At 39.0% G+C, this 12,787-nt stretch overlaps 1 protein-coding gene across 3 annotated transcripts in view; it reads left to right on the plus strand.

Moving 5' to 3' along the window:
• Nucleotides 1-12,787, plus strand: part of SLC12A7 (solute carrier family 12 member 7) — a 74,913-nt gene that overhangs the window by 23,257 nt on the left and 38,869 nt on the right. For all 3 annotated transcript variants that reach the window (XM_068396916.1, XM_068396913.1, XM_068396915.1), the window contains exons 3-7: nucleotides 926-1,048; nucleotides 4,307-4,453; nucleotides 5,146-5,200; nucleotides 7,068-7,198; nucleotides 11,471-11,712. In XM_068396916.1, coding sequence (XP_068253017.1) covers nucleotides 926-1,048; nucleotides 4,307-4,453; nucleotides 5,146-5,200; nucleotides 7,068-7,198; nucleotides 11,471-11,712 — 698 coding nt within the window. The remainder of the gene's footprint in view (nucleotides 1-925; nucleotides 1,049-4,306; nucleotides 4,454-5,145; nucleotides 5,201-7,067; nucleotides 7,199-11,470; nucleotides 11,713-12,787) is intronic.

Here is a 12,787-nt window from a genome sequence, read left to right on the forward strand (position 1 = left end):
CCTTGGTGTTTGAGAGAATCATTTGAAGCCAGTCTAGACACAAGCAAGATGCTGGGTGAGGCCGCACCTTGAATCCTGTGTCCAGTTCTGGGCCCCGCACTTCAAGAAAGATGTTGAGGTGTTGGAGAGAGTCCAGAGGAGGACAACCAAGCTGGTGAAGGGTCTGGAGGGTCTGACCTATGAGGAATGGCTGAGGGAGCTGGGGTTGTTTAGCCTGGAGAAGAGGAGGCTCAGAGGTGACCTTATTGCAGTCTACAGCTACCTGAAGGGAGGTTGTAGTGAAGTGGGAGTCGGCCTCTTCTCCCGGGCAACTAGCGATAGGACAAGAGGACACAGCCTCAAGCTTTGCCAGGGGAGGTTCAGGTTGGACATTAGGAAGCATTTCTTCTCAGAAAGGGTTATTAGACATGGGAAGGGGCTGCCCAGGGAGGTGGTGGAGTCCCCATCTCTGGATGTGTTTAAGAAAAGCCTGGACATGGCACTTAGTGCCATGGTCTAGTTGACATGGTGGTGTGAGGGCAACGGTTGGACTCGATGATCCCAGAGGTCTCTTCCAACCTGGTTGATTCTGTGATTCTGTGACTTGAGCCTGCCAGTTCAATCCCCTAAAAACTGTATTGTAATAGGAATAGTTTTTTATAATTAACAGTGGCCCTTCTCTAGATTTCCCTTATATTCCAGCTGTACATATTGTAAGATAGTGTAAAAAAGTGAAAGAAATATTGCAAGGTAGTCAAGTAGCGTTAGACTTCTAGAAAGATTTGAAACTCTTGTTGCTTGAAAGCTGACTGGTATTTTGTCATGCTAATTTTTGGATTTGGGTGGATCAGGGCTGAACTGTTGACTGTGTGTTTGAAGTAGTATCATAAAATAATGACTTCTAAAAAACTGTTTAATAAATGCAGTATTCTTAAAATCCTAACAGGAAGAAATGGACAGTAATCCCATGGTGTCATCTCTTCTTAATAAACTGGCAAACTACACTAACCTGACTCAAGGTGTGGTGGAACATGAAGCAGATGAAGACAGCAAGCGAAAGGAAATCAAGGTACTTGTAATAAGTTATTGAGACAAAGCTAGCCTTGAAGAGGAGCATTTTTCAACCTAAAAATAAAATACGTAGGTGCCTAAAAACAGGAGTGAGATCTGTAATACTGTATTTAAAATTGAAGTGTTTGCAATTGGACTTGTGTTAATTCAGTGTTCTTGTTAGCATGTTTTAATGTCTTGTTGTGTTATTTCAGTGTTCTTGTTTTCATGTCCTACTTTACACAAAATGTATGTAAAGTAGGACATGAAACACGCAGTGCACCCAGTTTCCTCTTTCTTTCTTTCCTTCTTCCTTCTGCTCTTGTATGAGCATCAGTATCTTTTGAATACCTCTAGTGAGGATGCAGTGTGGGGGTTTTTTTTGTTTGTTTGTTTTTGTCTGGTTTATTAATACATTTTAATTGGCTAGGTTTTTACTGAAAGTTGAAATTTAAGGAAAAAACTTGAGATGAAACAGGTCACTTTTAAATCCATAAGCATACTTGCTCCTATTAACATGGTAGAAGTTTTTCTGAGGAGCTCTCTTGTCCCCTGTGTGTCGAACTAAGTGTTTTTAAAACTTAATGGACACATTCCAGGGAAACATTTTGTTGCATACCTCAAAAATATGATATTTACTGGGGCGGGGGGGGGTGAGGAGGCAAAGGCTCTGTTTGGCACATCCCTAAACATGCTTGTTGGGAGACAGCAACTGAATTCTTCAAGGGTTGTCTACTGGATACCCAAAGTACCTATCTAGGCATCTGTAAAAACGGAACATATGCTACAGTCGGAGTCTGCAATGAGATGTTGGATTGATCCCTCTGTGAGCAGGGAGCTGTTTTGGAAGGAGAAAGCTTGAATCAAAAAACATGTGACCTGACAGAGTACAAAAACTCCTGGGCAAGGAGGGATGAGGAGACGGTGACTGAAACAAAGACATTTAGGGTAGATACTGGGAAAAAGAGAGTATGGGGAGTCACTTATCTTTGTGTAGGAGAAGGGGTGTCATTTCTGACCTATGAGGAACGGCTGAGGGAGCTGGGGTTGTTTAGCCTGGAGAAGAGGAGGCTCAGAGGTGACCTTATTGCAGTCTACAACTACCTGAAGGGAGGTTGTAGTGGAGTGGGAGTCGGCCTCTTCTCCCGGGCAACTAGCGATAGGACAAGAGGACACAGCCTCAAGCTTTGCCAGGGGAGGTTCAGGTTGGACATTAGGAAGAATTTCTTCTCAGAAAGGGTTATTAGACGTTGGAATGGGCTGCCCAGGGAGGTGGTGGAGTCACCATCTCTGGAGGTGTTTAAGAAAAGACTGGACATGGCACTTAGTGCCATGGTCTAGTTGCCATGGTGGTGTCAGGGCAATGGTTGGACTCGATGATCCCAGAGGTCTCTTCCAACCTGACTGATTCTGTGTGATTCTGTGGGTGCTGCTACTGAGTTTGCATGCTGAGCTATGGATAAAGGAGGAGATGCACATAAGAATGAATAAAAGGAAATGAGCACAGCAGAAGAGAAGGACATGAAAAGATGCCTGAAAGTAAGGTTAGGACTGGAGCTCATTTGACTGGAAGAGAGATTTATGGTATGGTACCTGAATATTTGCAGTAGAGCTGTTTGCATTAGGGCCTGACTAGTATAGGAAGTTGGTACCAGGACAATGGGCAAAGGTGAGGAATAAAGTCCAGCTGTTTGTTTTAGCTTTTTTCTTATCCTGCGTGTGCTTGTTCTGTATTTGTTTCTTCTCATCTGAAGGTACAGCTTGAGATATGAGAAAACCAACACTGATCAACTCACACTTTCCTTAGTGTGATCTCTGTCCTCTGTCCAGCTGCTGTGCAGAGGTTTTTGTTGATGCAGCATGGTGTTAGTCCTTCTGGAACCGACAAGCTAAATGAGCATCGCGTCCTCACTTGCACTTAATCGCCTTTTAGCACCATCTGGTGGCCTGAAAACACGATTTCTGTGCATGTGTCTCTTTCTTTTGAGTAACGGTTAGGTAGTAGCCTGGCAGAGCAGCATTTTTAATGGTGTCATTGAGACAGTAGCATTTGTGTTGCAGGTGGATATTGCCCAAAATGCTAAAAATGAAGATTGTAGTCTAAATGGCATTCCGTGGTTCCTTATAAATACTTGGAAACTTAGTGTTTTCTTAATAATTTTGTTAACTTATAAAGCACCAATGCTTGCTTATTTATTTAAATTGATTGCTTTTTTTTTCCACAGCCTGAGTTGTGGTTTAAGAGCTTCTGTATGTGGAAACCTACTGTGTATAACTATTGCTTCTGAGTGTTTCAAGACCTGATTTCTTCATAAGTGTACAAGGCTGGAACTTTAATGATGAAGCCTGAATGCTTTTCTGTGTGTCCTGACCCATTGCAGTCTACAACTGCCTGAAGGGAGGTTGTAGTGAAGTGGGAGTCGGCCTCTTCTCCTGGGCAACTAGCGATAGGACAAGAGGACACAGCCTCAAGCTTCGCCAGGGGAGGTTCAGGTTGGACATGAGGAAGAATTTCTTCTCAGAAAGGGTCATTAGACATTGGAATGGGCTGCCCAGGGAGGTGGTGGAGTCCCCATCTCTGGATGTGTTTAAGAAAAGACTGGCCATGGCACTTAGTGCCATGGTCTAGTTGACAGGGCGGTGTCAGGGCAATGGTTGGACTCGATGATCCCAGAGGTCTCTTCCAACCTGGGTGATTCTGTGATAATAGCCCAAAAATAAAAAGCATGAATAAATACACTATGTTATGTCAGGTTTTACAACTTTTGCAAAAAGAAATTGTAGTTAGCTGTGGATTTCTTCTGGCCTTGTCATAATACCTTGTCTGTCTTTTTTTTAAAAATAGAAAACACTTATTGTTGAATATCATTTTGTGGACCAGCTGCAGGGCAATTGGTGATCAACTTTTTGCAGAATATACTTGCTATTTTGATTAGGGCAGTAATTTTTCTTCAATGGTAGTCTGTAACTGGTATTTCAGAAGAAAGTTTGTAAAGCTTTGTAATCAACAGATAAAAGGACATCCTACCCCTATCAAGGTTTCATCCTAATTCCTATGGAACAAGAGGGTTTACTATCACAAATAATTTTCTGTCTTTTCAGGAATCTTTCTACATAAATAGACTATGAATATTTGCAAAACTGGACACTGAAGCTACTGTTCAATTTCACTTGGTATTTGTTCATGGAGCATTTGTGACAAGTGTTTGCAGAAGGAAGTGCTTATGGACTTAAATTGTTTAGTGCAAAGGAATTAATGTTCAGACTTCGTTTCCAGGTTCCACATATGGGCACTTTTATTGGTGTGTACCTGCCCTGCATGCAAAACATCTTGGGAGTCATCCTATTCCTACGTTTAACATGGATTGTGGGAACAGCTGGAGTTCTCGAGTCTTTCATCATTGTGTTCATGTGTTGTGCTTGTGTAAGTTAACCTTTTTCTTTACTATTGGGCAAATCTGCTGTTACAAGAGTACTGCTGCCTTCTAATATATGAATAGCAGAGAAAGATTTCTCCAGAAGTATGAATGCAGTTGAGAGATATGGGATATATGTATACACTGAGTGTCATGTGTCATTCTAGCCTGTATGGAGTTTCTTTTGAGTTGATCACAGTAAGCTTTTGTTTGAAGTATTATGTGGATTTTATTAAATCAGCTTTTAGCAAATATTTCATGATTTACATTGAGATCTGAACTGTTCTGCTTTTCACAACAAACTGAAATATAATCACAGCCTTAAGTCCGTAAATTAGTATTTTGGAATGTGAGACTACTAGTAGATGATTTTGTCATAACAATGACACTTGATCAGTTCGTCAGTACTACTTAATTGGAATAAAAAAATGTTTTATTTTAAGTATATTCAATGGTCTGTATCCTTCCAGTTTGTTTTAAAGACTGTCTCAAAGATCTAAATTAGCTGAATCTTCTACTGAAAAATTTAGTGCTTAACTTACATGGATATCCCTAACCAAAGATATGATCATTTTTGGTTGCTGTAACATCATATTTAAAAAAAAAATATATTTACTAGTTTCGTTTGATCACTTTGTCTTGCCCCATCTTTCAAAAAACTTTCAGTGTTTTAAATTTCCTCTATTTCATCTTTCCACAGACTATGCTAACTGCAATTTCAATGAGTGCAATAGCAACAAATGGTGTAGTTCCAGGTAATGAAGAATTTTATCTTAAATGGTGAATGGTCAAATGATGGAAGTTTAAAGCTGGGATAAGAAATTACTGTAGTCTGAGATATCAGAAGCTATGCTTTTGTGTCAAGTGCGTATTTTCTTTTAACTGATTTATAAATGACTTTTTCAGATGAGATGCAATCTTTTTAACTAGACCTTCTGGGAATTACGAACTGTAGCACACTTTTGTCATCAACCATTTGATTCTGTTTGAATGAAAGATAAGATGTTATAGTTTGAACTAATGGAAACTTGTCTTCATGCAAAGGAGATTTTACAAATTTACAAATAAGACTGCTTTTTTTTTTTTCCCCCCCGCCCTGAATTTGCCTAGACTCCATTTCTCAGCACTGGAACTAGTTATGTTGTTTCCTGCAAGAATAACAGCCAGTCTACTGGCAGAAGTCTTTTTCTACATAAGCACTCTAGGTTATGCTCATCTCCTTAAATTTTCACGATAAATAGATGAACTTGTTCCTTTTCAATTATGAGGCCAATTTTTAGAGGCAAAATCAGTTATCCTTTGAAGCTCTTATCCTTTTCAGTTTCTTAACACGCTAATTGATAATACAAGTGTTCAGACATCGTTATGAACTCTGAACAGTTTTTTCCCTCCTCATATTTTTAAAGTTTGTTGTAAAGGTTTTGTGTAACATCTGAGTGTCACAGAAATCTTTGAAGCTGACAGTTCTTACACTAGACAGGTCTTCATTTTCACTTTTTTTTTTTGTTAGTGTCAGTTTCTTAGAGAAATGCTCCTTCTGCTGGAGTATATGGAGGAGGCAGAAAGCACAGATAGGAACCTGGGGTTGAAAGAGACCTTCTGAGCAGCAGGATCTTGTCTTTTGCTGTTATATGCAATAGCATTATATTTAGTAAAAGGATTGGTGATACACCATAGATTTGTGTGTTCATTTCTCATTTTTTCATATTGAAAAGCAGTTTCAAACTCTGCCTTTTGATTAGAAGTGTATTTCTTATTTGCAGACTAATTTTATACAAGGCTGGTATATGTTTATTTAAAATAAAGCACTTCCTTTCCCTATCTCCTCTTTCTTCCTCGGTTGTTATGAGTGGGACAAACATCGTGAATTTAAGAGAAGATGGAGAGGGAACCGGAGCGGAGCATACCTTGAGGGGGTTGGGGGGAAGTCTAGATAAAGAGATAAAGAGCTTGAAACTTAGAGCCTTAATTAAAGGGAAATGGTACCGTGGAAAGGGGGTGGGGGAAGCTTATAACTTAAAGAAAGATGCTGCATGTATGTGGGAAACATGGGTGAGAAGAATTGAAAAATTCAGGGGCAAAGTGAATAGTATGTAAGTAGACATGAAGAAGCAATCCCTACCTGACAACTTTAAATGGTACTGAAAAAAATGCCTGTAGTGAAAGTGGTAATGGTTTCATGTATAGGAAAGAAAAAGAATGCATATTAGTAAGACAAATTCTATTTTGTCCCTATCTCATAAAGAAGTTATTCTGGAAGTTTATTGTTTGATTGTGAACTGCTTCAGGTTAGAAACTAAAGATTCATTCACATCTATTTATACCTATATATCCTTTTCTTTATTCACTTTTAGATTGTTTAGCTTGTGGATTTTTTCCTCTTTTTTCTTGGTGTTTATTTTCTGTTCCCCAGAAAATGCACATGGGGGTACTAACTTTGAAGTGTACGTTCTAACTGTCTAGTTGGTGTAGATATTGAATACAGTGTTGGTATAAACACTTCAATGGAGATGCATAAAGTAGTTATCTTTATTATGTTGATTGAATGATTCAATTTTTTGTTCTCTGCTGCTGTCCTTAATCTGATGGGATGGAGTCTTTTTTTTTTTTTTAAATTCACAGCTGGAGGCTCTTACTACATGATTTCAAGATCTTTAGGACCAGAGTTTGGTGGAGCAGTGGGACTTTGTTTCTACCTGGGTACAACCTTTGCAGGAGCAATGTACATTCTTGGTACCATTGAAATTTTATTGGTAAGTACTAGTCTATTTTAAGATTAAATGTATTTGGGCTGTTGTCGGAGATTGCTGAGGAATGCACTTGGCCGAAAATGCATTCTCATTTGGTGATTTTTTTTTTTTAATGTTTTGGTACTATATTTCCAGTATATCAATATTTATTCTTGCTCTACTTGTGATTATTTAAACAAGTTCAAGAAGTTCTGATCAGCAATACAAAAATAAAGGCTGTTTGATGTAAGTTTGTTCTACTTAAAGTAGGAACCAAACAGAATTTGGTAACTGCGACTTTTACTAATTTTTACCAAATGCAATATATCTGTTGCTGTGTTTTCGTAGCATGTTCTGAATACCAAATGTCCCATAAATTATGCCTATGCTACTGTACATCTGCAGAGTTGCAAGAAAAACTGTATTAATTTTAGTAAGACATACTTAAAATTCCAAAACTAAAGGTATATGACCAAACTAGAGATATAAACTGGAGATGAAAAATAAATAGGAAATATTTCAGTAGATTTTGAAGAAAATAACATCAGATCAACAGGTAGACTTTGGAGACATGTTAAGACTTAAAGCTACAGCTTTTGTATCAAAAATGACAAAAAAATGCCACAAGAAATAGTGAAGTCCATAATGAAATGGCACATTGATTGAAGATTAAATCATAGTTGACCATGCCTATTTTCAGGGCCTCTGAAATGTCATTTGGATTTAGTGATTCTAAGTCAGCTATTTCAGTTTAAAAAAAAAAAAAAAAAGTTTATTTACAAATGTGAAGGAATTAATTGCTGCTTTAAATTTTTGTCTGCATGTGTTCATGGTGCACCACAGCAAACTTGCAAAAAGTTTGATCTATATGTGATGCTGCTTTTGTGTTGTATGTCCTCCTCTCCTTTTCCAAGCAAAAACGTGCAGATGCACATAGCACTTCCTTTAGGTCACTTCAGACTTGGAATTGAAAAGCTAAAGATTCCATCTTGAGAATCCATTTATCTTTTTTGCTTGGGAGTCGCCCTTTTCTTCAACTCTGAATGAAGTCTTACTCATTTTTTTTTTTCTTTCATCTAACACAGGAAGGTTTTCGTTCTTTTCCTTGTGACTCTCTGTCACGGTTTAAAGCTGGGCCGGCTATTAAACCTGTAGCAAATGCTCTCTGTTAACCCTCCCCAAAGGGAAAGAGACGTCTGGGTTGGAAAGTTAAAACAGTTTTAATAAACTATAATAATGAAAAAGAGTATAATAATAATCAAATATATACAAATATATATATACAAAACCAAGATCGAGCTCCCCTGAAGTCAGCCACGTCACCACCGGCACTGCAGGGCAGGCTCCGGGAAGGCCCAGGCTGGGCCCAGCGACGGTCGAGAGCTGGATTCAGGGATGCCCGGATCGGGATCGGGGGCAGCAGGAAAACAGACAGAGTCCTCCTTAGGACACCGGCCATAGCAGAAAGAGAGTGAGACCCTCGTGATCCCCCGGCTTTATACTGAGAATGACGTGTATGGGATGGAATACCTTCGTTGGTCAATTTTGGGTCACCTGCCCTGTCCGCTCCTCCCTGCAGGTGTGACCCCCTTTGGCTCTTCACTCGTAAGCAGTGAGGAATTTAGCAGTGACCTTGGTTTCTCTAAGAATAAGTACAGCAAGAGCCTTTCTGCATAACATCCCTACCGGTGCCTCAGTGATAACTACAAACTTCAAGCATTATCAGTCCTAGAAGCAGACACTGTCTGCAAAACATGCAGTTAGTTTCAGAAAGTGCAGTTGCTTAGAAGTGACTTAGCTGAGAGTAAAAATCACTGAAAGGAAAATTGGCCTGGTTTTAACAAGGATGTGGAATTCATGCTATTACCCATCCTTTGTCTTTACAACTTTTTTTTTATCTTATTGCTGTAACTTCTCAGTATATATTTTGTTTCATTTTTCCCAGGCTGTATGCCTCTGAGCCCTGAATCCTTTAGTGAGCTCTTCAGGGGAGCTTCCACTTACTTGATATCTACTGGAATTAATTTTCCATTTTACTGTTCTAGTTTTGAGATCATGACTATAAGGTTTTAAATCTGGCAACTACTTTATAGTAAGCAGTCAACACACCTAGGTGGCTCTACATTTCTGTAGGAAGAGCTGCTTGCTCTAGGTAAGTATGGCGTAAGTCCTTTTAAGCCATGTTTTCTTAAGAGGGCTCCTTTCCTTCCAAATTAAAGTCTGTGGACTTGGCATCAGACAAGCATTCCCAGGATAACTCACTGAAACTTTTTAGCTTCTACAATGCTGGCACTGCCATGTGCACTGGGGAAAGCCGCTGCCCAATGAAAGGTTATGGAGAACATGAAGGACATATCTCCTATGAGGCAGGAGCTAAGAATCTATCCCACTTCCCCCTTTTCAGACTACTGGCTTTGAAATTTCATATTCCTGTAGAGATACTGTGGAAGACTGCCTGTATGGGAGTGGCCCAGCTACTGTGGCTTTGCCTTATCCAGGAGGGGCCAGACAGTTATTGGTCATCATATCAGAGACTGTGTAGATATGCACAGGAGGTACTTCAGAATTCCTCCTTGTTACTTACTATAATCCATGTCATAAATTCAAAAAAGCCTAGATTTGAAATTAGAGATAGTCCTCACTTGCTGCTGCTGGCTTGTGAGATCTGTTCTATATTAACACCACTAGCCCCATGTCACATTGTGGATCGGATTTGGTGTGCTGTTCTCCCTACTTAAGAGTCATGCTGGTTTTATGTATTGCTAATAAACATGTATGGGGTTCAGCTATGGAATTCAAAGTAAAAAGCCTCCCAGGATATCATATCTGGCAGAACACCTCAGAACAGACCCCTGTCATAACCACAAGGCACAAGTATTGGTTTTGTTGGTTTTTTTTTTTCTCCACTGGGACGTGGATTATTTGGAGGGGCAGAAATCAGTCGTCTGCCTGTGGCTTTCCCCAGGAAAGGCTGTGAACAGCAGGGCAACAAAGCACACAAAAAAACCTTCTGGAGTACCTCCATATAGAGCCTGGTACTTCTGCAACATCACAATGTAGGATTTTCTAATCATATGTAAATGCACTCTCTGTGATCAGTTTTTCATTTGGCTTTTTTTTTTTCTTTCATGGTGATGTGACAATTTTCATCTCTTTTAGCATTCTAGTAAATATTAATTTACTAGATTTATTTTAAAATTGATTTAATTTAATTTAAATAAAATTCTAGTAAAGAATTGCCTATGTCTATTTTTGGATTTTGATTCTGAACGTATCAGGATAGCCTCCTGCTCAAAGTTTCTTCCTGCCTTTAGGAGTTAGATTGTTTGAGGGTAGACAGTTTTGCAGTTGTTTGGGAGGAGTGGAGTTGCCTCAAGCCCCAGTACTTGCCTAATAGCTGAGCAGAGATTTTTTTTCTAAAGGTCTTAGAAGAAGGAATAAAGATATTGTCATCATGTGTTATGGTACACAAATGTCTCAGAACTGTAGGTCAGAGTTTGTCTTTCATTTGCATTTATCAGTATAAGTCCTATAAGCTGTGTTTTCAACTTCTTTTTAGGTAGAACCCAGAACACAATTATGTGAAATTGAGATCTGTAAGAGAATCCTGTTTGAAATTACGGTAGTTTAAATTGTCTGTTTTACCACAGGACTAAGCTTTGTCACACTAAAATTGTGCTGTTGCAACTTCAGGTTAAAAATTAAGGTAAACTTGCTGTAAAACATTTTTCAAGGTACGATGTTTAAGGTATCTTTGTTTGAATTTTATGAAATATAGTGTAAGGACTATAGTACTGAAAACATTTTTAGTTTTTATTATGCTTTTGTGTGGCTCTTAATATTTTGTTTCAATCAGTGGAATTATTAATCAACAAACGTTTCAAATGAATCTAAGGACGTAGCTGGTTTGAGCTGAGTGTTTGAGCTAGTGGGTTTTTGATTGTTTTGGTTTTTTGTTTGTGTTTTTTTTTTCTTAATAACCACCCACCCACCACAGGTCCTTAGTGGTTTTTCCTGTCTGGCAGGGACATAAATTTGAGGGGTGGAAACTCTGAAAGGGGAGAGAAGAGGCTGGATAAAAAGCAGTACCTCATTCTGAAAACTCATTTTTCTTCATCCTTGCCTCCCCTTTCCTTTTACCCCTACACTTTCTGAATGCCCATGTCATCTGGTTGAACTGGTTTGTGAAAGAATAAAACTATTATTGCAATAGAAGTTTAGATTTTGAAGTTCAAGTAAATGATTTCTTAAAATGTTTGTTATTACGTGTATGATAGTTTGCCATATCTCTTGCAGACCTACATTTCTCCAAGTGCTGCTATATTTAAAGCAGAAGAGGTTGGTGAGGAAACAGGGGCTATGCTGGACAACATGAGAGTTTATGGAACATGTATTATCATCCTGATGGCCATAGTAGTTTTTGTGGGAGTGAAGTATGTCAACAAGCTTGCACTGGTCTTCCTTGCCTGTGTGATTCTTTCCATCCTTGCCATATATGCTGGAGTTATTAAGACTGCTTTTGACCCGCCTGACTTTCCGTGAGTGCAGTATCTTTAAGTAGTGTGGATTATTTAAAAAAACAAAACAAAACTGGGGGAGGGAATAGCTACTGTAGTCATTTCATGTTTTAAGCTAAACTTCAAACTACAAGCTTCAATGGTAGGTGTTAGTGTTTTAGGCAATTATGTGCTCATTTGTTATTCTGAGTTACCTATCTGAATCTTTCATTGTTCATAAGACATGATACTCTGGAAAATATTCTTTGGTACATAAAGTTACTGGCTGTCCATCCACACCTAAAGAACAGGAAGATGTTTTTGGCTGACAGTAAATATAGCTGCTTTATTTATTGCTTTAACCTAAAAACCTGTAGAATAAAGTAAAACTTCAAGAAAACCGTACTTAAAATGGAGACATTGCTGTGTTAAATTCACTCGTGTTTGGGAAGGCTTTCTACCTTCTTGTTAATAAAATCAAATTTTATTGTGGTCACACATTGCATATTGCCTCTCAACACCTTTAGCTTGTATCTCCCTTAGCTCACTAAGAATTATATCTTTTGTCCAGTTATCTGTATGAGTTGCATTTTTGTGCATGCCTCTCTGCTTAGAGAGAAGACAGAATCACAGAATCAACCAGGTTGGAAGAGACCAACCGTTGCCCTGACACCACCATGTCAACTAGACCATGGCACTAAGTGCCATGTCCAGTCTTGTCTTAAACACATCCAGAGATGGTGACTCCACCACCTCCCTGGGCAGCCCATTCCAATGTCCAATGACCCTTTCTGAGAAGAAATTCTTCCTCATGTCCAACCTGAACGTCCCCTGGTGAAGCTTGAGGCTGTGTCCTCTTGTCCTATCGCTAGTTGCCTGGGAGAAGAGGCCAACTCCCACTTCACTACAACCTCCCTTCAGGAGACGAAATAATACTGCTTAACACATTAGCAGAATAGCCTGGTAACTTCTATTATGAAGTGCCATCTGTTATGCAGGACTGAGGTTATCCTTTGCTGTATGATTGTTAACATATTCTGTAGTACTTTGAAGCGTTGATGGTTGCGTTATGAATTGAGCATTAAAACAGTATTTGTGGACTGTACTGTAAAATGAT

Source organism: Nyctibius grandis, chromosome 3, assembly GCF_013368605.1.
Source record: "Nyctibius grandis isolate bNycGra1 chromosome 3, bNycGra1.pri, whole genome shotgun sequence".
Classification (NCBI taxonomy): domain Eukaryota; kingdom Metazoa; phylum Chordata; class Aves; order Nyctibiiformes; family Nyctibiidae; genus Nyctibius; species Nyctibius grandis.